The sequence below is a fragment of the Cyanistes caeruleus genome, chromosome 1 (assembly GCF_971803275.1).
Source record: "Cyanistes caeruleus chromosome 1, bCyaCae1.hap1.1, whole genome shotgun sequence".
Taxonomy (NCBI): domain Eukaryota; kingdom Metazoa; phylum Chordata; class Aves; order Passeriformes; family Paridae; genus Cyanistes; species Cyanistes caeruleus.
In genome coordinates, this window is record NC_141701.1 from 112,714,075 (window position 1) to 112,742,021 (window position 27,947).

At 38.6% G+C, this 27,947-nt stretch overlaps 1 protein-coding gene across 11 annotated transcripts in view; it reads right to left on the reverse strand.

The window, feature by feature from the left end:
- The window catches only part of RBMS3 (RNA binding motif single stranded interacting protein 3), a 703,891-nt gene that overhangs the window by 576,003 nt on the left and 99,941 nt on the right, over positions 1-27,947 (reverse strand). For 9 of the 11 annotated variants that reach the window (XM_086850705.1, XM_086850694.1, XM_086850656.1 and 6 more), the window contains one exon: positions 22,380-22,448. In XM_086850705.1, the coding sequence (XP_086706831.1) occupies positions 22,380-22,448 (69 nt within the window). Of the gene's footprint in view, positions 1-18,041; positions 18,112-22,379; positions 22,449-25,906; positions 26,045-27,947 lie in introns of those variants that run through there. The other 2 variants (XM_086850673.1, XM_086850740.1) reach the window with 2 other exon arrangements.

Below are 27,947 nucleotides of genomic sequence, written 5' to 3' on the forward strand. Positions count from 1 at the left end.
AGATCATGAAGGCCCAAGAGATCAAAGGAAAAAATAGTATCACCTCAAAGAATCTCATGTTTCTTGATGGCTCCCCACAGATGAGCTGCAGCAGCCAGATCCCACCAAATGGCAGGAGCACAGCTTAGCAGCAGTGCCCTAATGAAGTTGAGGCACTGTGAAGTGTATCTGAGCTCAGGTATCAGCTCTTGTTTTCTCCACTGAAGTCTCAGCCTCTGTTCAGGTCACAAAGGACTTTGCACAGTTTGTTCCTGGCATGCTTCAGGCTCAGCTCATACCATGAGCATGACTTGCCAGAAGTGAAAAACTATGGAAGAGGGGAAGAATCTTCAGGCCCTTTTGCAAGGTCACCAGCAGCCAATGCCTAACAGGGAACTGATATATGAGGGAGAAACACAAGCTTTATAGGGATAAAAACATTCAGCATGCTGAAAAATTATTTATGGGTAATTCCCAATAAGAACAGCAAGGCAGGCAGGAGCTTTCATGCCTACTGCTGGGGGAGAGTGGGGAAAATAGAAAAGGAAAAAAAAAAGAAAAAAGAAAAAAGAATAGATTAGGCTTAAGACAAATTCTTTATGTAATTCAACTTGGATACAGTATTTCTGACAAAAACCAAAGAATGTCTCCAGAAAGAAACAACTGCTGTCCCTTTTGCTCATGCTGTCTCATGGTTTAGACTGAGTGAGTTGCTGAGTGTCAGATTTTGAGGTTTCATTTCAGTATGTCTAAAGGAGGAAATAAGGGACTGGCAGGAGAAGAGACAACAAACAGTATCAAAACAATTTCTAGTTTCTTGGCCTCCATTTTAAACTTAGTTTGAACTTAGTTAAACTTAGTTTTGCTCTAGGACTAAAAGGAGAATATCTAAAAAAGTTATACAGTGCCTCATTAGAGAATTCACCTGATACCATGAAGAGTGAAAGAAACAAGCATTTCCAAAAAGCTTTAAAATATTATTACTTCACTTGGCTGCTGATCATCTTGGTCAGGTAGCAGAGCTACAATAGCACCAAAACTGGCACCACAGTGGTGTCATCTCTTGCGTGAAGTCATGGTGAGACGGGTTACCTCCAAATGGTAAGAAATAGTAGGTGGCTGTCATCCTTGGGATAGTGATGTTTCAGCAGATGTCTTTAAAGGATTTCCTCAAATAATCCTGGAAGTAATACTGCCAACCTTATTCAGCCTAAGATTTAAATACCTACTAGGAATTGCACTCTCCCCACAAGTAATGGAGGCAATGAGAGCATACATGTGACTTTGGGAAGGAAGTGCAACACACAACACCAGGTTAGAGACCCACCTGGAATTCTAAAACCATAAAATGACCGCCTAGTTAAAAAGTAAAGACTTTGGGCTTTGCTTCCAGGAGTGGTAAGAGGGGGCTCTGAAGAGGGAACCTCTCAAACAAGCAAAAAAAGAAAGTTACAAAAAGACAGAGCTGTACCTAGAGTCAAACAAAGGAAGCACAGCTGAATGACTGACACCAGAGGTTGAGAGGAATTGATAAGGGAAAGGCACAGCCTATAGGAGGGGGGTTCTATACATAGTGGCTAATAGGAGCATCTTCTGGCTTTCAGGGCTCCTGCAAAGCCACAGCACAATAAAAACATGACAAACACTTCAGGAAAGGAACAAGAGATATTCAGCTGCAAAGACAGAAGTTAGAAGAGAATGCAGTAACTCCACCAAGATATGGGAAATGTCAGCTATCAAGTTCAAACCTAACTCCAAGAAGCTGGGGAAGGAGACATGCAAGTAATTCACTCAGTAGAACTGGAAAAGTGTAAAAAAAGAAAGAAAAATACAATTTTTCACAAGACACAAGGTAAAAAAGTTAAACTGAAAGGCAACATATAGGTGCAGTAGAGAAAAGCCAGGACAAAATTTATAAGAAAAACTTTGCGTACAGAATCAGAGCTACTAACTATGAGAAGATTATACCTATTCTTGCAAACAAAGGGAAAGCATGCAGCAGTAAGACTGCAGGCAGTCTCAAAAGATGAAATATTGTATGCATATGACAAAACTAAAAAGAATGAGAGCAGTTTTAAATCACAGACTAGTAGCAACACCAAGGACATATTTGTGTGTAGCAGGCACAAAACAGATAACACAACCAAATGGCTCCAGAGACAGCAACCAAGATCAGAATTACATCTTCCCATCTTTGCTAGAAACAGACACAAAGGTAAAATACAAGACAAAAGGAAATCAATATAAATCTCTAAGAGTAGAACTATGTCCAGATAATGTGCTCACCCAAAGACGATGCTCTTACCTGAAGAGCTATGAGCATTACGACACAAATCTTTCCTAAAGAGATTAAGTAAACTCAAAGGTTATTAGGCTTCACAAGCTGTAAAAGTGTCTTCTGAAGTTTTCAACTCACAAATGTGCTGCAGTTATCAAGTAGTCAGAAAGATCTGGGTCTCACTGAAATTGTGCTATAAAAAGTCTAAGTTCTGAAATTTTTCAGTGAGGGAAAAGGGACTTTTCAACACATAGTTCTGACGTTTCCAGTCTCCAGATTTTTTGTGCCATGTTTGTTTCTGCTGAGGGAACAAACTACCACCTTGTTATAGATACATATATTGTTGGCTTTTTGCAAATATTAAAATGAATGTTATGTGTATAAGAATGGAAATTTTTGTTGCATTAATATAGTTTTCTTTATTTCTGTTCTTGATGAAACTTAGAAATAATGGTATAATACATATATGTTAAGCTACAACATAGCATTAAAACAAAAACTACTTTTGTCTGTATAACCCAAAGACTGAAAAAGATAGCTGGAGACACTTTCTTTTTCCTTTTGTAAACTATCTTATCCAGATGAAGACAGCAGTGACCAGAACTCTGGGGGGAGGAATTTATTGCATTTCTGGTATCAGAGAATGTAAATCTCAATGGCGCCAAGAAGATTGATCTATTGGGAAGGGGGCAAGAGAAAACTAAACAGAAGAACACCAAAGATCCTAAGAAGAATGTATGAATATGTATGAGAATTTATGGATATGTAGTAGGGTTCTGTTTTTAAGGGACAATCCTTTGTTAGTAAGGGGTGCTGTCTTGGCTGAATGCAGAGACACCCAGCCGTATATGTATACTTTATTTTTTTTTCTCCTAATTTTTTTTTTTTATTAAACTTTTAAATTTTATAAAAATTATGTGAACCTCGTTTTTCACAATCTCAATGTGGAATTTTTTTTTAAAAAAGTCTGACAAATAATTAAACTTGCACTATACCACTGTAATAATATCCAAGAGTAGGATACCAACAGACAGAGAAGACTTTATAGTAAGTCTTTTTACTGTACTGCTAGTACAACTACAAGTTAAAAAATGATCAAGGGATGTATCAGTGACTTCTGTAAGATAGTCTTGTAGCAGAAAAGCATAGCATCTAAATAAGAACATGAACTGTTAAACCAAGCGTGTTTCAGCCCACTTCAAGGTAACAGCTGGGGGTGGGGGAGAGGGAATTAAAAAGGAAAAATTTATATCAATTGCACCTGCATAATCAGACACCTCAGGAAAAAAACTTGATACTCAAGCACATTTTAACTGTCAAGGTGTTTTGAAAAATACTTCAGTGTTACACACAGCGAGAGAAAACACTTTGGCTGTCTACTATAAAATTCTTTTTAAAAGTTTCTCAGAAGTATGTGGGAGTCACTCTGAAATAGAACCATTTCTCTGGGGGCTCTAAAGATACAGTGCATTCCCCACCAGGGCCATGACTGTTCCCAGCACAGAGCTGTGATGTGCATTAGGATACCCAGTTCAAGCAATAGGCTGCAGTTGTACTGAAATGCACAGCAGATTTTCAAGCATAGTAGAAATCACCAATTTCACCAGAAAAAAATAAATACAATAACATAATTATCACAGACTATTATCTAGACACCTGGGAACTAAAAAACCTGTCACACATTACCTCAGTGACCACTGTAATCAAAGCAATGGACCATTTGCTCAGCCATGATACCTGAAAATGTGAAGTATCATTACAGTAAACCGGGCTCCCTTGTCTTTGTGTGATTTACCTGGAAATGGGAAGTCAGGCATGTCACACACCATTTCCATAACAGAGTAGAAAATCAAACGGCAAAACTCAATAGCAGTTGAAATTGTTACTGCTAGTCAAGAGAAAAAAAAAAAAAGAGTGTGGTAAGCCATTCTGAACTGAAGAACAGCAGAAGTGAGTTTAAGGCAGTCCTATGTGACATTAAGACATGCACACTGCTACGTGACAATCACACACAGCGGTTTGTGCAGTCTTGAGATGCACAAAAACAACCCTCCTAAACACAGCAGAAGAAAGGTCAGTTACCAGAAAGGTTAAGTGATTGCTTGCATTAGCAGGACAACATAGATCTTACTGGTTGTAACAGGACATTAAACAGCTTAGTTATATAAAACATTTATTTTATGCTCCTCATAGTGGTTTTGACACATCTTTCACAGAAGAGTTTAGCAGTGTGTAAGGCCTCTGGCAGAACACATAACACTGATTTTTTTTTTTTTCCTTGCAAGCACATTATGGAACGACAGGAAAGTGGAAAACAAAGGGGAGAACCTGGATGTTAAACTGCTTTCACTATTTCCCTTTTAATAATGAATAAAATGAAAATAGTAATTATGAAAGCTACACTTAAACTGAAAATGTAAAAAGAGGAAAATAATTTTAGGTCAGAAACTAGACCTTACTAAATCTATTTTACTAGAACAGCATCATTAATTACAACCCAGAACTTCCACAAGTTTAGAAATAAAATCAAAATTCCCCCCATTCAAAAGTAGGTATAACCACTCCTTGATATATACAGTACCCAAGAAAGAATGTAAAGCTATTGATGCATTATTTACTCGTCACCTTGTATACAGTCTCACTGGGTATTAATTAACACATGAAAATGTCCAGTGTATTTAATAACTAATTAGAGTGGAAACTAGATGATGTGCTCCCGAATTCAAGCCCTGGGCTGTGGAAAGACATGCACTCAATAGGCTATTAAAACATAAAGACAGCACTTGGAGCAGAGGAAGGTTATGAGCCCCACATTAGCACAGCTCCCTGCTGCTGAAGTGGGGGAGCACCTGCCTGCCCTCAGCAATAAGCATTTGTGGTTGCATACAGGATGAAACAATAGGCTGCTCTTCAGAAATGCATCTCTGGTATCAAATGCCTTTTTCCTTCCTTTTCAGTTGTGAGCCACTAAGCCACAGGAACATCGTGACTGTATGGCTGACTGCTGCAAGAGTATCAGAAAGCACCTTTGAAGTGTCATAATCTGTAATTTAAACCTGCAATACATCTTAACACAATGGACTGCAATATCCTGTCACAGGCAGAAGAGGTTTTCCTTACATAAACCTTTTTTAGTCAGGAAGAAATCTCTTTTTTAAGTGGATTTCAGCAAACTAACTAACTTACTTTAACCAAGACAGCGTTCTAAGGCACACAGCAGAGCATCTGTATTTACAGTCAGTCAGATGAAGCCTGACACAGATGGTAACAGGTAGGACATCTGACATTACAGATGATACCATTTCCTTAAACAAATTCCATTATGCCCAGGTACGTATTGAGCTGCAGTAGTTTCAGATAACAGAGTGACCTTTCCTCCATATGTGCTGTGATACTTAAGTAAAGGAGGACAAATTAAGGACAAAATTCAAGCTTTCCCTTTGAATTATGCCTCCCCTTCTCCATTTCTTTCACGTGCATTACCAGGTATAAAAAGCATACACAGCAAACCACCACCAAGCTTTCAATAGTCTGTTCACCAGGATGCAAGTGGGATTTCATTCGCATTCAGTAGCGCTGTGAAGGGATCAGACTCAATTAAAGCACTCACGCTTTTTAGAATTCTCTATAGCTAACCTCTAAGAGAATTATCACAGTGCAATCAGACCACATCCTCACCAAAAAGGTAGTCCAGAAACACGAATACGCCATGCTGTGTTTCTGAATTACTGCAAGCAGCTGAGCAAGCAACTTATTAGCTGAACAGGAAACCAGGCATGCTTGAAAATACAATTACTGCAATGTTAATGTGTCACTGTCACTGATCTGGACTTTAGAGTTGCCTTCACAAAGGGAAAGTGACCAAGAGTGATAACTATGAAATGCAAGAGGTAGGAAACTGTCATGTAACTGTTGCCGGAGGCGGGGGTGGGGAGTGACTTTGTTTTAATTGCTGCTTATATGTTTTTAAAACAGTTTTTTCCACCTTATCAAAACACCAAGTAAAACTCTACTATTCATGAAATTCTTTGATGTTTTGGATTCTTCCCTGTAAAATTTTCCTCTTCCCAAGCATCTGTATATATCAGAGGCAGCTATAGGTACTCCAAAGCAAGTTTTTAATAAACTGAGATACATATCAAGGACGTGGTTTAAAAATACTTTTAAGATAATGCTTCTGCCTCCTTGTGGCAGATGCTGGCATGAGCCTCCCTCCAGAGCTAGTTCAGCTGCAAATGCATCTGTCAGCCCTGAAATGCACAGAAAAATTAGCTCTCCTATAAAATCATCAAAAAGCAGATTACATCTGATATTTTAACTTACTGAGAAACCACAAGAAGTTTCAGGACAAAAAGAAGCAGGAAAAAAAACCACAGGAAAATTTGTGTTACTCGTCCTGAGTTAAGGGCTATTTAGCACATCCCTGCAAGCACCAGCTCAGGGGAAAGCAAGGCTGGGCTGGGTCCTGGTACTCATCTGGAGGCCTTAGCAACTGAGCCAACAGGAGTGTCTGGCTTTGATGTGGAAAGCATTAAGTTGCTTGAGACTCTGTCTGTGCAATGCTTGTTTGTCTTTTTGTTGCACTGACACAAATGCAATATACCATGGTGATGGATTACTGTCCCACTGCAGCAGAAGCTGGAAAAGCTCACCTGCCCTACATATGAAAAATATTCTCTATAACCAAGAATAGTCTTCACCTTTAGATCACAATAACACACATCTAAGTAACACTAGAACATCTGTAACACTTCAGAGTAAATGAAGAGCAATCCTTTCTGAACCCTGCTAAAAGAGCCAAGGGTTAAATATGCATCATTACTCTGAACACACCTCAGGAGACTTCTTTTCCTGAGGAGTTAGTGAGTTTCCAGTTTGTTTTAGGAACCTTCAAGGACTTCAGTCAGCCTTTTAATGTTGGACTCAAGTATGTTGCAGGATCCATGCTGCTTCTACGTAAGAGTTTGCCAGTTCCTTGATAGATAGAGATCATGAAGATTTCCTTCCTCATGGCACTTCCAAACTACAGAAGGTGTCTTAATCAGAACCCTTGCTGCTTGCAAGTTCAATATATATATATCAATAAATGTATATATTTATAAAATATATTAAAATTTATATAAGACCCAAGTATCTCTTTGGGAAACTGGCATTGTATTCCACAACTCCAAGTGACAAGGTGTGAGCCAGAGTTGAAAGTTTGGTGCTTTCAATTTAGTTTACTTGTGTCTCTTCAACAAGCCCTTTCAATAATGATAGTTTTGTTCTATTCAGGGACCAAAATTGAGTAGTTCTTGAGAAAGATCATATCAAGTCCAATATGGGAGAAAGGTTTAAATACTAAACATTTATTCTGCAGATGGTTCTGGTACATTATATTGTAATGGGGCAAAGTACACAAAGAGCTAAAAAATCCTACAGACTATGTCCCTAAATGAAAGCTTTCCCACTGAAGACAAAAAATAATCACTGTAACCTTAAACATGAGGAATTCTGAAATTGTTCTGGCGCAAGAGTAGCCACTTAATTGTGACATGAAAACACTCTAGTTCATGGACACTTCTCATATCAGTCAAAACAAAAATCTTCTATGGTTTTTTTCTTCATACTTCTTAAAGCAGATATATCAACAGTTTTACAACCATTGTTATAGGGACGATTTCATATTAATATTTGTACTGCAAAGACTGGTACAGCCACTATTGCTTAGTAACTATAAAACTTCTCATATACTACATTTGGGAAATAACATCCTAGAAGAACCAAGATTAAAGAGAAGTTAGAAAACTGAACTAGGAAAAAAAAATAAAAAAGGTTACATACAATAAAAGAAGTTTCAGCTTGACAATACAATTTAGTTACTTAAATAACTTGACTACTGCCCTGAGATAAAAGAATTGGGTCTGATGACTAGAACTGAAAACAAGTGGTCAAAGGGCATGGAAATCAGAACTTAATCCTATTTTCACTTCGTTTTCTTTAGTTACTTTTCAAAATAATTGTCAGCACAACATTCCTAGATAAAAACACACAGAAAGTTATGTGAACATACAGATGACAGTAGCTCAGATAACGCTCCACAACCTGAAGTTTGGCAATAAGCAGTCATTTGATATGTGCATTGTGCTATTGCCCCAGAGAACAGGGAACACAACTAATGGAAGCTCAGGCATAGTATATTTATTTTACAAAACTGTATATTGGCTGTAGAATTCGTGCTTCTCCTTATAGAAATGGAACCCCATGAACACCTCCTGCAATGTCCTTCTCTGCACAAGTAATGTTTTTAATTTTCACTATCAGATACCTGTAGCATACTTCACTCAGTAAGACAGATGGACTCCTCCTTCACAGTGTAGTATGGAGAGATGTACAAAATCCTTTGAGGGAGGTATTTCATTGTAGTTTTATTTTCCAAGGGAATCCACACAGAGCTTGCTGGCCTACTGCATATAGTGTCCTACTACAAGGACTAAGTATTCTACAATTTTCTCCTTGTATGGTCTATTTTCAGTTCAATGCAGCTAGATTTCCACTGAGACCATAACATCATCTGTTTATATATTCTGTCAAGTGTTCCCAAGACCTACTTCAATTGTTTTTCTAAGTGTAGGGCCTCTGCTGTAGGTCCTCAAATAAAATGCATGCAATATTGATCAAAGTCCTGCTTGCACTCCATGCAAGATTCAATATATTCCTATTAGATGAGTACAAGCAGAGCTCGATCTTTAGCAGGATAAGCAAGCTCTGTACTGCAGGACACAATAGAACTCAGTTGTTCTAAGTGGCTTAGAATTTTGTCTAGCTTTTGGAGGTCCATCTAAAAATCACTGGGAGGATTAACAACAATTTTCTCTCCTGCTCCGTACAGTCAGCCATGGTTATGAAGACACACAGCATGATTTTGCTTCCCACTTCCACTGCCCACAAATGTAAACCATGGAAAGAATCTTCATGTACCTTAAATCTAAGGCTCATTAGCATACTCTGCCAAATTATTATCTCCCTCCACAAGTTTATGGTGGGTATGTTTGCAACCTGAACAGTATTCTAGTTTTCCCTGCTTCATTTTGCATCTATGCAACTGATATTGGCATTTTAACTGTGGATGAAGGGGGATTCAAATCAATCTCATCCACAGAGGCACTGTCACTAATTGTTGGGAGTTCAGATGCTTTCTCCATTTGAGCCCCATTCTCACAATAGAAAAAGAAACCAACAAAACTTCTCATAAGGAAAACATGACTCTGGCAAAATATTGTTGGTCACAAATTTCTATTTTCATTGGAACCTGTAGGATTTCTGCTTGCACTTACTTCAGCCTTTTCAATAACTTCTTAGTTGCTTTTGGTTTTGACATTTTAATTCAAGTTTCTACATCTACTGTTTTGCCCCGATACATTAATTGTCTTGAACATCCACTATCGCTGAAGCAAAAAATACAGTGGTTTTATGACAATATGTAAGTCAAGTTTATACAGAATCATTCTTTCTAGTTCTTTGCCTACATGATCCCTATTTCACTTCCCTTCTTAGAAAATCTGAATATTTCATTTGGTATGGAATTAAGGTCTTGGCTTCCCACATCAGTGGACTTTGAGGTATTACTATAAGTTACTTGTAGGCCCTTGGTGTTTTTAACAATGCAATCTCATCAATGTGTGAAATATTGGTGCTTTTCAAAATAATCCCAGTCAAAGCTGAAAGCCCACTTCACAGGCAGGGTGATGGTCACTCTACAGAAGGCTCTTAGACACTGGCAGAACTACAGAGTAATAAAGACATTCATCATGGACCTTGAAAACAGAACTTTTAGATAGGGTACCAAGCTATAGAGAGGATTGAGTAATGCAAGCTTTGGTGACTTTGGAGAAGTTAACTAGCTTCTGCTAGGAAGACCTCCTGAAATTCTCAAAGAATTTCCCTTTAAGACTAAAAGCTTGTCATCAGAATGAAACAGGATCTCTAAACACTCTGGGATCACACTGAACCTTACATTGATTTAAATCAACAATATAAAAATCTCATTTTCTTTCTAGCACCACATTCCTGCCTACAGATAACTTCCACCAATGCTTAGCATTAATAAGTAACTGAGTCATTGTTAATACAGAACAGGGGGGAAAAAAAGCTGTCATTTCCTGATTGCAGTTTGATTTCAAATATCAACACAGCTTGATGGAACAAAAATGGAGCACTCACACAATTAAGATCTTAACTCAGTAGGCAACTAATCTTTGCCTTGAGACATAAGGAGTAACAAGCATCTTGATATAACTGAATTTTATCAGTGTTCAATGACTATTCAAGCTTATGTAGAGCCATGTAGAAGACAGCAAAGCTCACAAGCTGTTGAAGCAAAACTTAAATACTGAGATCTCTAGTTAACAAAAGCTTCTTAGACAAGACCAGCTCCAAGATTAGACAAAGAGATCCTTTCTAGAGCCCATGCTCAGAAAACCCAGAACAAACAAACTGACTTTGAAGACAGAGAATATCTGTTTCTCTGACTTTGAGTTAAACTGAATGTTATCCTTTGAGGAACTGGTCCATATGTTCAAGAGGTATTTTCCATCTCCAGCTTTTATGATTCATACATAGATTGCAATTTCATTGCTACGGGGTAAATACATTTTAAATTAGACTATATAAAGAAGCTCTAAAGTTGCCATGACAGTTGCAGCAAAATGCCTTGTCATTTCTCATTACAAACCATAGCCTGTCTTTATAACCAAATTAGCTTTTTAAGCTATTCCCCCAAATGTATCTGCAGATTTATTTTTGTTGATCCACCAATTGTTTCTTTCAGATTTGCATGGTTAATTATCAAAAAGAATGATCATCACTTAGATTATTAAAACAATCCATCAGCCAGCTTTGTTCTCCTTCATGTAAAAGACAGGGAAGGGGAAAGAAAGGCTCTTTAAGAAGTTTTTGTCTGGACCTTGTTTAGAAAGGCAGAGAAATAGTTCTATGCCACCAGCCCTGATTTGACTGTCTTCCCTAGACATGCCCCAGCCCCAGATCCGCCCCTGGACACAGCTCAATGCCAGCTGTTTCTCCTCCAAAGGTTAGCCCTCCTCCTCAGCTAATGTTTGCTCTGGAAAACCATCAGTCCCTTTGTTAGTGCAGCTGATGGTGGATCCAGCCATGTCTCTTGGTTGTAATTCCTTTCCAGGTGTAAGGCTTCAGGAGCATGAAAGATGAGGGGCACAGAGAGCAAAGTCCTTCTGTTACTTTTAAATACTAGAACAAGGGGGAAAAAGGCCCCTGAAAATAAATTGAACTCTTCTGCTCCCGCCTATCTTGCAATCTTTAAAAATATTGGAACACTAAAGAAAGCAGGGGGGGATAGAGTAGTATCTATGTAGGCTGCAATTATCATACTAATTATTGTCTGCATCAAATTGATTGCATTAACCAGAAAGCAGAATTTTTTAAAAAAATCCTTCTGAACTGTTCATTCCAAGAACAATTAAATATAAAGTAAGAAGTAACATGATGAATTGCTGACAAGTGTTAAAACATCATCTGTTGGCAGCTTCTTTTTCTTTTAAGATGTCATAGCAAAGTCAAAACGAAGACATCTACCATAGAAGATTTCAAATGACATATTTAATAGAACATGAGGCAAGATGTTTGTGTGTAACACACTTCGTCAATCTTTGCTATTAGTCAACACATCAGGGATACTACAGATAACATAATGAAAAGACCCTATTGTAAGATTATGTGCAGCTTCAAACAATATTATCTGAAGTTTATATGACAAGATCTGAACCTTGGGAAGAGTCAAGAATAATGTTGCTAGACACAGCAAGGCGATAGTTTCCTTAAAAGACTTACAGATTTAAAGAGTTCTGAATTCAATCAATCCACTATAGAATTTTGTTAGAATTCAACCGTGTAGCTGTGTGAACAACAAAACTAATTAAGCCTGATAGTGAATGTACACACATCTTGCAGCTGATTGACTTTAACTGAATTATTCCTTGAGCTCTGGGGTAAGCTCATCCCTTAACCGTAAAATCTACACAGGAGAGAAAGTTCAGCCTCATTCTTGAAAAAACACAGACACCAACAACTGTTTTTCCCCCAGTGTTAGGAAATCCATAACATGGTCAGTGTAAGAGAGCTAATTGTGGACATCAAGATCAGAGGCAGACTGGGCTGCAGTGACCCTGCATTGCTGGAATTTGCAGTCCCAAGTGATATGGGTCAGGTTAAGAGTAAAGTTAGGCCCCTGAACTCCAGGAAGGCAAACTTCCAAAGATAACCAATAGGAGCCTCTGCCTTCAGGGACAGAGTAGAACAGAGCTGGTAAACCTTTAGGGAAGTCTTCCATCGAGTCCTAGAGCTAGCAATCCTCACGAGCAAGAAATTGGTCATGGAAGGCAAGAGACCCACATGGCCAGGTAGGGAACTACTGGTCAAGCTAAAGAGGAGGAAGCAAATGCACAGTGGACACAAGGACAAGGTAATCTGGGAGGAATAGAGATGAATTTTGGGTGTATAGGGATGTGGTGAGGAAGGCCAAGGTGAAGCTGGAACTGAACATGGCAAGACATGCAAAGAGGAACAGGAAGGCCTTGTACAAGGATGTTAAACAGAAAAGGAAGTTCAAAGAAGGTGTATTGTCCCCAATGAACAATACTGTAAAACTGGCAATAAACAGATGAAGAGAATACTCAAGTACTAAACAACTTCTTTTGTCTCTGTCTTCAATGGCAACTTCTCTTCCTATGCCTCTCAAGTGGATGGAGAGCATGTTGGGGACCACATTTCCTACTGCAAGTAAAGAACAGGTTCACCACCACCTCAGGAACCTGAGTTCCTAAGTCTGTGGGGTCCAGTGAAATACATCCCAGAATCCTGAGGGAACTGGCTGATTGCAAGGCCACTCCATGATATTTGAAAAGCCATGGCAGTCAGGTAAAGTCCCAGGTGACTGGAAAAAGGGAAATATTGCACCCATGGAAAAGAATGGTAGAAAGGATGACCCATGCCAGGCTCATCTCTGTGCCTGGCAAGATCATGGAACAGATCCTCCTAGAAGCTATGTTAGACACTGGGAGGACAAAGAGATGATTGAGGATAGTCAGCATGGCTTCACCAAGGGCAAGCCCTTCCTGACTAGTGACCTTCCACGACAGAGCCACTACCGCAGTGGACAAAGGAAGGGCTACAGACATAATCTATGGTTCCCCACAACATCGGTCCCTCAAAATTGGATAGATGTGGATGCAATGGCTGGACTGATAAGTGGATAAAGAATTGGTTGGACTCTTGCATCCAGAAGGTAGTGGTCAATGGCTCAGAGTCCTAAAGGACATCAGTGACAAGTGATGTGCTTTGGAAGTCCATACTGAGACCAGTGGTTTTTAATCTCTCCATTAATGACATAGACAAAGGGCACACTCTGAAAGAATTTGCAGATGACACATCTGAAAGAAGGGAGGTCATTCAGAGGGACCTGGAGAAGCTCAAGAAATGGGCCCATGGGAATCTCAAAGTTTAAAAAGAGCAAGTTGCTGCACCTGGGTCAGTATCAACACAGACTATGAACAAACAGATCAAGAGCAGCCCAGCTCAGAAGGATTGGGGGATGCTGGTGGATGAGAGGCTGGACGTTACCTGGCAATGTGTACTTGCAGCCAATGTGCACTTGATCCGATCCAATCCAATCCTGGGCTACACTGAAAGCAGTGTGGCCAGCAGGGCATGGGAGAAAATTCTGTCCCTCTTCTCCCATCTGGTGAAACCTCACCTGGAAATGGGGTGCATCCAGCTGTGAGCTCCCCATCACAGAAAGGACAGCAACCTGTTAGACCAGGTCCAGAGGAGGACTGCCACCCCAATTAGAGAGATGAAGCACTTCTCCTATGAGAAAAGACTGAGAAAAATGGGATTCATCCTATTTTTCTAGAGAAGAGAAGGTTTTGGGGTGACTGAATTGTGACCTCCCAGTACCTGAACAGAGCCTACAAAAAGATGAGACTTTTTGCAAGGGTGTGTAATGAGAGAACAAGGGAAAATGGGTTTAAAGAGAGTAAGTTTAGATTAGATATCAGGAAGAAATTCTTTATTGTGAGGATGGTGGGGCACTGGAAAAGTTGTCCAAGGAGTTGTGGAAGCCTGGAAGCGTTCAAGGCCAGGTTGGATGGGACTCTGAGCAACCTGGTCCAGTGAAAGGTGTTCCTGACCACAGCAGGGGCTTGGAATTAGATGATCTATAAGATTCCTTCCACAACCTAGGTCATTCTATGATTCTCCTCCATGAACTGCCCAGTGGCTACAAAAGGGAGATCTCATGCTTCCCTTTGGTATGGCATTACCAACATCTCTCCTCTGTTGTACTACTACAATTCCCTTAAAACCTCACATCTCTGAAAGGTTCAACAAACTTGCATCCTTCCTTTTCCTCACTAAATTCAGTCAAATAGGGAGCAGCCAGCATTCATAGATAAAATACCAATAAGCTTAACTTGCTAAGCCAAACAGACAAAAAAGACTTATGGGAGGAACATTCCTTGGGGTTTCTCAAACTGAGTCTGCAGTTTTGAACTGAGGTTTCCAAAAGAGGTTGGGTGTCTTTCAGTGATGATACAATATGTGTCACAGGGAGAATTTTGTCTTTATTGTTAAAAAATTTGTAGAATAATATAATTTTCAGTCTTTTTAAATCTTATCAAATTCTTGTTCTAGAAGAAAATACTTTTGAGAGACAACATAAGTGCAGCTGACAGATTGCTTTTGGAAATGTTTTACATCTACAGAAGTCATTACAAATGCTGTTAGTTTCCCTCATGCCCAGCTCACACATTTCTCTAGACAAACCTGAGCAGACACTTAGCACAACACATACATTTGGTGTTTGTCATCAAAAGGATTTACACAACAGTTGAAGGGACCAAAAATTTTGCTGGCCTAGGGGAAAAAAAAATATAAAACAAACAGCTGTTTAGAAACACAATTTTGAAGAAAAGTCATTTTTCTCCCCTGCATGCTGCTTTTTAAGATTAGCCAAGCTATAGATGGAATCTTCTGAACCTCAGCTTGAAAGTGCAACATGATACCAATGGTATCTGACAGAGTAATGATAACTTCCCCTTCCTGAGAAAGGAAACCTGCTATTTCTTCCTCACACCTGTAGAAGAGACATATACAATATTGTGTCTTGGAAGAATCCTCCTATGTTTTCATAACCATTACACCCAAAGTTTAACATTTATACACTACAATCAGGGGAAATTTAACATAATTGGTTTACCAAGACTTAGGTGTTGGGAACTAATGCCCAAATCCCATGCTTGGTGAAGAATATATGTCTAACCCACAGAGTAGACTAGAGGTACCAGATGCACAAATTGCAGAACAGAGCCTGCATTTTGTCATTTACAGTGACTATAAAATATAAGCCCTTCTTTTAAATATAAACTTTGTATTCTTTTTAAAGATACCATCAACCTTCATCCTGCTGTGTTAGTAGCTGTGCCAGACACGAAGTATTTCTCCACAAGTAGTTAAGAGAAAGCATGGGGATGGATCTTATGAACATCATTGCTTCCCTCCAGGCACAGGCTCTTACCCTATTGGAGCTTACAAAAATGCTTTATGTTCAATTCAGTCAGCTGCCTGGGGATTATGTCCAGACAACAGGTAGCATACCTTGGATGAGCACCTAACAGTGCATACATTTATATTTACTCATATTCTACCACTGACCATTAAAACAAAAAAAAACCAAAAAAAAAAATCTGTTTCCTTATTTAGTTCCCTTCTCAATTTATAAAAGCCTTAACTTTTCAAAACTAAGTTTTATGCTGTACTTTGGTTGGCAACAGGCACAACTGCTCCCGAGTCTCATTTGGCTGAGTTATCTTCACACAATAAAAATCGCTTACGCATCCTGGTGTACTGATGCATTTAGCTGAGCAGCCAACTCAGTGTGCCCTGCTCTCCTGTTACTTGCAAAGCAGTCACTGAGATTAACTCTGCCCTTGCCCATGACCTTGGTGAAGTTGGGGTTGCCAGTGCAGATTCCTGTGGCTTTACAAAACATATTCCAGCTTCAACCTTCCCCTATACTGTCCTATGAAAATCATCATGCCAGAAGCAGCAGCTCACAGATTTCACCAAGGAAGCATCAAACTTTGGAAAGCAGAACCTTTAACATCAGGTTTCCAGCTCAACCTACCAAGCTGCAGCAGAAAAGATGGACAAGTGTATGAGAGGTGAGACACACAAGAAGAAAGAGTGGCTAATATTTTGTCTGCTACTAATAAAGACTGACCTAATACATGGGTCAATCTTTACCAGTAGTAGATAAAAATCCCGAAAGGCTCTCATGTGCATAACATGGCATATACAGTGGATGTAATAAGAGCAGCAGACCTGGAATGCTGATCACAGATATTCGAATTTTCCAAACTTTCAGTGAACTTAGTGCAACACATGATGTACAAAAGAATAGTTACACTTCTAAATGTTTAACTAGTTAAATTTGATCTTGCAAGGCACTGTCTCCACCTCAAATTCAAATTTAGTGAATAATCTAAAATAAACCTAACAGAGGCTTGTTGAAATTCAGTGAGTCCCTTTGGCATGTCAAAAAATTCAGTTTCTAGCATTGCATACTTATTTTTCCATGTGCTTATCCAAATGTAACCAAGATGGCAATGCAATGTTGCAATACTATGATGACATATTTGTAAAGTGGAATGCCTAGTTCTGAAAAGACAATTATGGAAAGGAGGTATTTAGGGATTTGTCACATAGGGATTACACAATAAATGTATTGCAAAACTGGCAAGTTTCCCTTATTAAGTCTAATTAAGCACATTGAATTTTGCTACCTTTTCTGGGTAAACACCAAGTACCAGGAGGAAGGAATATATTCTGTGGCTTGGGTTGTCTGGTTTGCCTTTGGAAAATTGCCAGATCTCATCTGACCCTTAAAAATAAGGGTTAACCCTAGTAGCTCGACTAAGTCACTGTCATTTAGATGAGCACACTGGTGGAGCTCAAACCTAGGTCAACAGTGAAGGAATGTTGTTGTCACTTGACAGCTGTTCAGCAGCTTCTGGGAAAATTGTTGGTGTTCTCAGTAAGTTTTCTAGTGGACAGGCACATAACCTTAAGTTTACTGCCACAGTGTGCCGTGCTCAGCAGAAAAACAAAGGTCTGATTCATCAGGGAGACAGTGATAGTGACTTTCTCAATACTTTTTCCAAGTCAGACTTGAGGCACTGAAGGAAAACAAACAAGATTCAAAGCAGCTGAGTACATTACTACTTATTGTGCTTTATTTAGTATTTAGAACTAGCTATCTTCCACCAGTTTAAAAGAAAACTCTCTTTACAGGAATGTATCTTCTGAGCCATTGCTCCAACCATCTTTGAGTTCAGGTAGCCTGATAGAACCCATCAAGGAAACTCACTATTACCTATCCTCCTGCTCCAAGTAGTCATGAATTCCACTTGGACGTGTCTTAGGCTATAACAATCCCAACTGCTACCAGAAGCCATACCTAGTTTGGCTTCCTAAAACTAAAATTCTCTACCCTCATGCTGCACAATTAATCACAAGGTTCATTTTGACCTTGTGTGCTGTGAAAAAGCCTACTGAACAGACACCTGTCTAATTATCTTCTTATCAACACATTACTGCTCCAACACATACACAGGAAGAATACAAGGGCAAAAAACAAGGCAAGGGGAAAGCAGGGACACACACAACAGGGACAAAGCAAGAGAGAGAAATTATTTATACTGAAATCTCTGACCTGAAATTCAATGAAACAGCTGCCACAGTATAGCTGGAATATCACCTTTCCTAGCTTCTGCCTTCCTGACTGGTATACTGGTATTTCCATCATCTCTGTTACAAAGATACTGTATTATAAGCTATCATATGGAAAGCTAAAATATTTTGGCTGTTTGAAATATAGACACTACATTGAATGTTTATCAACATCCATTGTCTGCCCAGATTCCTATGAGAAACTGCTAACCCCTTTGTACTAAGATACAGTATTTATCCCTGTGTTTAAAGAGCAGGATATTGAAGAAAAAACACATTCTGGCCTTGAGGCACTGATGCCAAGTCAGCAATGGACAAAGCTCTGACTTCCAGCAAGGAAGCAATGAGCTTGTGTTTCCCCTACCAGAAAGTCAGAGCAATAACTCTGAAACAAAGCAGAAGTGGAGCCAGACAGAAGAACATTACAGAATCACAGCTGAGAGCCCTCCTGTCCTGTGGCCCATTGGACATAGTTTTGCTTTCCGCATTTTTTACTTCATTAGCTCATAAACTAATGCCTTGCTAATAGATATGAGGAGGAGAAAGATGCTGAAATGTTCTATATTATTTTTAATGGCATTTAATACACGCCAATTATTCTGCAGGCTCATTTAGCACCTAATATTGAAGAGGCATTTGAATATTTCTAGAAAGTAATATAATCTAGGCATTTCTAAAGATAGTCTTGCTAACAACCGTTGTGCAAGAGACCTGGAATATTGCCACTAAGATGCCAGCAGACAGCAGAGACCAAATGAATTGTCAGATTTCACCAGCTCCCTAGTGTGCTGAAAGAGAGCAAGAAAAATCAGCCTATCACTATCTTCTACCTGCATACAAGGTAGATTTATTTGTGAGATCTGACTAGGTGCTACTGACTTTTTGTCTCTCATTAACAGATAGGACATAGCAAATTAGGAGGATTGTTATGCCATTACTCTTTCTTTTAGGACACTTTATCTATGGTTTCTTTAATGCCTTGACTTTAAGCTGGTATCTGAAAAATGTGTTTTCTTCTCCTTTTTTTCCAAGTGAAAAAAGAGGGGTTTTCTTCATTTTTATGAGCACACATTTCTCAAGTCATTACCAGTAAGGAGTGAATTGTTAATGTTAAAATTGCTTTCAGGGACAATCAAACTGCAAAGCTGAGTGCCTTGTGTCCCAGCCTGCCTGTATACCTGATTCCTAACATCAGACAGACTGTCCCACGCAAAGATTTGCCATCACTGTAAGAAGCTCTGCCTTGGCTGTCATCCCACTCAGCAAAAGCAGCATAGTATTAGAAATAGCTATATCTTCATGTCTGATAAAGTGCCACTTCCTCATTCATTTTCATCAGTGGTAAGAGCCACTTGCACTTCAGGAAGCAGCCTTGAGAGTACCACAGAAGGACTAAGTTCAGAGCTTCTCTCAAAATTGCTGCAGACTTCTTCACACGTCAAGCAATGCCACTAGCCAAGAACATGGTGAAGGCAATTTTGGTTCATTAACATCTACATCTCCTCCTTGATTCCATCCCTCAAGGCAGTTTAGTACAGCTGAAGGCAGTAAGATCCCACACAGCTCCATGGATGCCAGTTCAGAAGCTGAGATTTGGTTTGGCTTTCCTTCCCACTCCTCAAATTCCTTAATTCAATAAATTAATTCCTTGAATTAAAAAAAAATCAAAACTTTTAGACTAGTGGCTTCTTATTCTGACATTGAGAAAGAGGAATGCTTGAAAAAACCTAGCTTGAACCAGTTACTAATGCCTCCTTCCCAGGGCAGTCAGAAGGAACTTCTAAATCAAGTTTCAAAGATGCCTCCCCTGCAACAAAACACTTTCCCAGGCTCAAGGGGCAGTAGAAAAAAAAAAAAAAAAAAAAGAACAAAAAGCAACACTATTTTCTGAACAGCTTCATATAAAAAAAAAACCTGAGCATACAAATTCCATGTGTCCATGAGAGCAATGAGTTGATAGAAACTTATTAAAAAACTCCCCAGAGAGCATATTTGAGATAGATAAACATGCTTCAGTTTATCCAATACAAAATATAAGCATGTCTGGGTAGCACAAAGTAAAACAAGTCAGGGAAAAATGTGTTCTTTTCTGTGACTCACTGACCCCACCCTTTCAAATCTCTCACTTAATGGACCTTCCAACTTCACATAGATAGAGGAAATGAAAAAAGAAAAGCTTGGGGAAAGAAGGAAGAAATCAATTTAACTTTTAACATTTCTTAGATGCATCAAAAGTCTCAGGTATGCAGTTCTATTAGGTTTGTGTGTGGAATCTTATAAGATGCATGCGGAAAGGCCTTCACTGGGTTCACTGCACGAGACTAAAGAAATGCAGACTATGAATTTTGAACTTTAATCTTTTTCTTTCCTGGAAAGCCATCTTAAAAAAAAAAAAAAAAAAAAGAAAAAAAAAAAAGAAGTTTAAATAAACTATATATAGATGCTGGCAAGTTGCAAGGCTGAATACAAATCTCTTATCCAATACAAATATTTTGCCACTCAGCTCATGAGAGCACACAGCAGTGTTCCAGTCTCCCAAACAGAATTGCAGCAAGCCTATACATCCTCACAGTTGGTACTGGCATTTATAATATCCATGAGGCAAGTTTATAAGCTTATTAAACCCAAAACACAGAAGACAAAAGCTGACAATAAACAAGGAAGAACAAGAAAAGATTAGAGTGGAAATGACAAAGGAAAACAAGAGTTAAACATAAGAGGTACAATATATGTGGAGGGAAATTACCAGGGGCATGCTTTAATGCATTAGAACAATTTTTTTCCTGCAGATGTTGGATAGCCTAGACATACTTTCAAGCAACATTCCTGGTAGTTAATCCCTCAGCTCTGCTAGTGGTTTCACAGGGTTGTAACACCACAAACAATCTTTATTATGCACTTAAGTTTCCCTCCCTTCTCAAAAAGGAAATCAAGTGTGTAGAGCACAAGGTGCATTTCATATGATTTGTAGGGATGGTCTCCTCCTGACTTAGGAATTTGTCTCCCACTAACAGACAACTGCAGACACGCACAAAAAGAGGGGAACAGTGCTCATGCGTATTAGTTATACTCCAAGAACTTTTTCTTGCTGACTGTAATGCCTTAGGATGAAGCAAGCAATAACCACTGAAAAGAGTTAACCTTTTGTATATGCATTCTTCACTTTTACCCTCAACAGTAAAGATTCAATGTCAAAAACGTGAAAGACAAAAAAGGGAAACCTTTGCAAGCAAAAGAACCACGTATTTAAACGAAGAGAAGGCACAAAACTCTCAAAATACTTTGTGAAAACAGAACCATTAACACTGGGAAGATAGTGAAAAAGGTAGCTAATAGCCCATGAAGCACTTAGCCATTTTTTTCCCCCATCCTAATCTGAATACAAATTAAATTCATAGTTTCTTTTCCTTTAGTTTTTGAGGCCAAAACACAACTTAGTGGAATTTCCTCTCTTAGTGTACAAATGTCCATGTCCTTCAAAAGGGAAATCTAGCATGTCAGATCAAAGGTTTGTTCACCATAGTAATTTGAATTTTCATAGTGTCAAGGGGAAGTGGTGGTTTTGGGTTTTGTGGGTTACTGGGATTTTGGTGGTGTTGGGGTTTTTTTTTAAATTTATGTAGAAAGAGGAAAAAAAAAAGTAGATGCTGGAAGAAAGCAATGTCAATACAATCATTATTGAAAAGACACCTGAAAAGTTTTTAAAGACAAAGTTGGTTTAGTTGAAATACACTGTCCTTTAATAACAAAAACAAGCCAAATCCTTGTCTATAGTCAAAAAAGTCTTTTGATTTTGATAAAGTAACAGAAACTCTGAATACCATTCAAACTGTTATAAAGACTCATTAATTATAATATTGTTTCCTGGCTATCACTTCAGAGTTTCTGGCTTCAATTTCAATTAACAGGTTTCCTGGAAGTTTTGACCATTGTAACCACTTCATAAAAAACCCTGGGGCAGTGGAGGGGCAAGGCTAACATAGGAGAAGGTGACTTCATGTATTGCCAAAGCAGATCAAACACACACACTTGTAGCTTAAGTGACAAGATGCAAAGGATAGGGTGATCCAGCCACAATAACCACCCCTGACAAACCAGAGAGGCACCACTTCATTAGAGACACAGCTGTACAAGCTCCTCCATGAGCAGCAAGTGCACCCAAGAGTTTGCCACAGGATATCCTGCAACAACCTCAGAGAGCAGCATGATCTAGCTGGGCTAGTGCAGGTAGGCAACACTCTCAGATCCCCTCACAGATTCATTTTAAAAGGAAGCATGTGTCAACCTCAGCTTCATATCGTTTTTGACAAGGACATATTACCTGATGGGGCTGTGAACTGGACCATCTGCTGTAGGAAGGAGCACCAGAAGTCTTGTTGGCTGTAGGTCTCTGAAAAATAAAAGAAGAACATGTAAAATATTCATCAACACGTCCATCATACACACAGGCAAATTCACCAAACTCAGCCATGTAAACACCTATAGTAAAAAACAAACCCAAAACAAGAGCCTCCAGAAGCCACAAATATTGGAGACTTGCACTAAAATCACATAAATTGAAGCTTGCTGAATTTGCAGCCAATGCTTCGTTCAGCTTCAAAACTCAGGACCTAAATATTCACTTAAATTTGTAGTTTGTCCCCTAGACTGCATATTTAAATGCTAAAGCCCAGCCTAAACTGAGGCTACAAAGCACTACTCCATCAGGCAGATAATTTACTCAGATTAAGCAAACATGCTGTAAAGGAAGAGCAACTCACATCAACTCTCTGAACTTGTGAAAAGCCTTTAACACTGTCCCAACCAGACCCTTGTCTCTAAGTCAGAGAGACACGGATTTGACAGACAGATCAACAGCAGGTAAGGAATTGGCAATGAGGTCACACTCAGAGTTGTGGTCAAAGGCTCACTGTTCAGGTGGAGATCAGTCACACATGGTGTTTCTCATGTGTTCAAAGGACTGAAGGGAAGGTGCCAAAACAAAACAAAGCAGAATTGTTCTTTCAGAATCACTTTACCTTACCTAAGTTTCATTTTTTAATATTTTTTGAATATGTAGCACATTATTTATATACCAACTCTCTTTTAAAGAAAAACAGTCTTTATGATTTATCCCTACATTTCTTTCACCCATTTCTCCAATTTTTTTCCCCAAAGCCCTAAGAAAAAAGACCATATGATGTACTTTCACATTCATAGCATAATTCCATATCATGTGTGTCACACATAGACTTTACAATCAAACATCCTTTCATAGTGCAGAAGAATCAATACAATATGACATCTAATAGAAGTCCATCAATTATTTTATTGCACATTATCTCTGGCTTCAAAATTATTTTACACCATCAACTTCAGCACTATCTACTCCCAGTTTAGGCTAGAGACCTTCAAATCTACCCCTTACTTGTATGAATTTGATGCTTCTAAAAAAAAAAAATAAAAAAGCAAACAAAAAACAACCAAACAAACCCACAGCCAACAACCAAGTTTGTTGCAAGCATATCACTACTATACAAGCTCACATATTACAAAATCTTCATGACAACAAGGCTACTTTTGTCAGGAAGACCAGTTAGGTTTAAGTTTCTTTTGCATGAGATTTGAATTCAACCAGGCTTTCCAGACACAAGATACTAATTTATCAGTACATTCTGTCACCAGCAGGATGCTAATAAGGGGGACAGATTCATATTTGAACCATATGGACATAAATTACTAAAAAAATGCAATTATGACAATCCATGTGAGATTTATACCACAATATAGTACATTCTTTGTAAGTATGAAAATAAATAGCTTATGGCTTTTAACACCCAAGGATATAGTACATTTCTATGCCAATTATAACCACCAGGGCTTATACATCATTACATATTCTAAAGCTGGCATGTCATTCCAACTAATGAGAAACAGCCACTGCTGGAATTGTATTTGTGTGTTAGTCTATCAAAAAGCAGTTATTTTACAAATTTAATTATTAGCATTACTGTATAGTGTATTTATCTTCTCCTAACCACCCTTACAAGGACAAGCATTTTTAATGCACAGATACACCATGTAACAGAATAACACTTCCTTTTGATAGAAACTTCAGAAAAGACAAAGTGCACGCAATGCTGGTCTCAGCTTTGTGAAAAACTGTCTCCATCTGCTTCAGAGGAATGACTGGCCAATCTCTGAATAACAAGTTGAATAATTGAATGAGATAGCTGGAGTTTTTTCTAGAAGCACCTGGAAGGTGTTCTCCAACAAGATGCCTTTGCACAAGGACTGCACACCTTTGTTAATTAATATATATGTAATGTATGTCTGCCTTTAGAATCATCCAGTAAAATTGCATCTTCCTCCTGTCTAAACCTGACTTAATACCAGTCATAAACACCAGTCTTGGGTTTCATTACTTACTCCAATACCTTTAATAGGTACATTTCCTACACAGAAATCACTCTCTTGAACTTTTCTGTCTCAGTTTCAAGGACATCCAAAAGATAAATATCCCACAGAGAAACAGTACTGCAATATTACAGAGAAACAAGCAAATCCTTTCCAGGACAAACACCAAGCAAACAATTACGTCCCAAGACAAAGGCAGTAGATTATTTATTTTTTATTAACTTTACAAAAAAAGAAAAGGTTAGAGCTTCAGAAGTATTTATAAGATGATTTTGATCTTCCAATATGATTAAGAAGGCACTTTAAAAAAATTGAAAATAGTAGTATAAAAGATCTAAGATTATTTATTTTATTATCCTTCCAGGCTTTTGTTTTTTCCTTCTCCATTCACAGACCTAGAAGCAGGCTCACTTGCATGTTCCAAGGCAACCAGACTACTGTGTTATAGAGCAAAGGCTTGCACTGCTCACACACAGAAGCTTCTGCACCAGAGCAATCAGAGTAGATTCTGAAATATCTAGAAAATACTTTTATCCAAGCTTCTGTCCAGGTTCTGAAGTGCAACAGGAAAAAACCTGAAGGCCTGCCCACAAGCCCTGCTCATTTCAGTGGTGAAAATATTTTAAAAGAGTGACTTAAAAAGTTATGCATGAGCAAAATCCAAATGTACACACCCTCACCCTTATTTTGCTGCAACCAGTAGAAATTAGACAACCACCTACCTCTAGGAATATGACTCTTCATACCAAGCAACAAAGGTCATAAGCCAGACCACACAGTCTGCTGGATGAGCAGCTTTTGCATACAGTTTTCACCTCAAAGATCTCAAGGTGTTGCATTTTCACAAGCTATTTTACCAGGGAGAAGACAAGCTGCATTCAGCCATTTAAGCCATGTCCCTTTCTTCAGTTAAAATCACTTCCCACATCACTCCTTTTGAGGAAGAAAGGAGTACAAACACAAAACATTTAAGAATGCTCCCTCTGGCACAATTAGCACAAGCCCTGGACATAAACTTCCTCCCTGGTCTTGCAGAGCTCCCTAACAGCATTACTGAAACCACCTAAAGCAAACAGCCATCAACACTTCCAGGACCTCTAGCAAGTCCCTCTCTTAACTAACTTTATAACCATTCTGCATTCCCAGCTCATTTCTGCTCCCTAAGCTACCTCTCAGCCATATGCAGATACAAAAACTCCTCCCAACTATTAAAAACTAATTAAGTCTGACTGCCTTAATTACCTGCTCATCCAAGCTGTTCCTTATGTCCTGGCCCCTTCCCTCATTCCCCGCCCTCTGTGAAGAGAGGTCAAACTCACTGAGCTGCAGGTGACACCAGTTGTTTTAAAAGACCACAAAGTTCTGCTGGAAATTTTAGAAAGGTTTAAAAATCCCAGCAGACTGTCCTTCCAAAGGCAATAAAACTGGAAACTGGATGTGTGAGCTTTGTACCTGAGGAAGAAATGGAGAAATGGAAAGAAAAGAAATGGAGAGGAAAGCTGGTGGTCTGCACACTGCTGCCCAGGCAGCAATCAGTATGAGAGGAGAAAATCTCATGTAGATTCAGGTGCAATGCTTCAAGAACATAGCCAGCTGCCTCCAAATCCCAGTGAGACCAAGAAAAAAAGTACTTCTCATAGCAGTAAAGTGGCACAAATAAAAGAAGAGCAAATGATGCAGTGTATGTGCAAAGATGCTTTTTTTATATGCAGCTCACAGGAAAACTGTTTTCTCAGAAGATCCCTACTACTGAACACAGTAGATAACATAGCAAGAAGCCAGGAAAACAAACCCAAAACTTTTAGAAGAATACATGGAAATCAATACAATGGAACATTGCTCAACAGGAGAGTTCATGGAAATATGTGTTACAATTTCATTCTTGGGCTACCAGTTAACTGCATGCAATACAAGCCAAGAACATACACAGTACCTAAATAATTCCTCAGTCAGTCAAGGAGAGCTTCAAGATAAGGCCACACTTCAAATTTGTGAAAGAGTCCAGAATTACAAGTGTCATTACTCTAACAATATTTCTAAAAGCAGAAAAAAAGAAGAGTATATATTCTGATAGCAAAGGCAAAGTTTATGACTTGTTCTACACTCAAATAAACTTACAAAGTCTTCTGATGAAAATTGCAATTCATCCCATTAATCTGGAAAAATATCTTGAGATGGGATGATTTACTGTCTGGAAGTACCTGTCTCTTTCTATCCACTCACTGGAGAGAAAGGCTAAGCAGGCAGTTTAATTGAGACATCTAACTGGGGATGGCTAATGTTAGGTGAAATTAAATCTACCCACAGTCCCTGTTCTCCTTGCTACCAAGGGACCTGAGCAATTTGTCCTCTTCTACGTTTCAAAGGGTTATTATGGTAGCGAATTTGTTATGCAGTTGGGGTACTTGTGAACTGCCTGGTGAACTCCCACAAGCTGTGTCAATCTTGAAAATGCAACTCATTAGAAAAGACATGAAACACCATCTTGACTTGCAGGGCTTAGAATTTTTTGGCCAAGCAAGTAGGGAAGAAAAGAATTTTCTTTATAAATAGAGAAAATAAAATATGAAAATAAATGGAACATATACTAAACATATAGTCATATCAAAACTATTTTCCTTCAAAAAAAAACTACTTAGACTTACACCTGTAGTACTCTGAGAATACAATTATAGTTACATGAAACACCTGATATAACACCAGTTCCTTGGCTCTTTGGTTTTCTGGCCTAAAACCTCGCTGGCATTCAACTGGTCTCTAGTTCATCAGGTTTACAAGAGATGCTGCTTCTTTAAAGAATATAGTCCATTTATTTATGTATAGGCAGATATGAAATTGAGGATATGTTATGCAATGTCCAATATCTAGATTTCTTTTTTTCTAGTATTTACTATGGAATTTCTCTGATTTTCTCTTAAATTAAAAAAAAAAAAAAATCCTGAACAAAGTAATGGAGATAGCTGACAAGTCAGTACGATGTTAAGGCACTGAAGTGCGTTCTCTGAAGTTTGGTTTTTGTTGGTTTGTTTATGGAGTTTTGTATATCTGTGACTTTTGCAAAGAGGAACCAGCAATGTTATGTTAAAAAGAAACAATATTCAGGGGAGGCTTCTTGTGCGACACAGGCCTTTGGGGTTAGTTGTTTATTTTTTTTAACAGCAGGAATTTATGAAGAAAACACAAGTGAAAAATAAAGTTTTAACTTCTCATACTATAAAGGACTATAATATCCTTTATGACTCTCCAGGAACAAATAATGGGCAAAGTCCTTTTGACATTAACCACAGCAGACTGGAGCAGTGGGAGCTGGTTTTTGAAGTATTTAGTTTTATTTCTTTTTCCTTATTGAGCTTATCCCACAACAATGTGATACAGAAAATGACAAGTTATTAATTTCTATGTACAAGGTAAATAGAAATGGTGACAACTTATCTGGTACTATCTGATCAAAAATGGTTTTTAGAGGAATTACAGAGTCTGAAATTTGAACCAG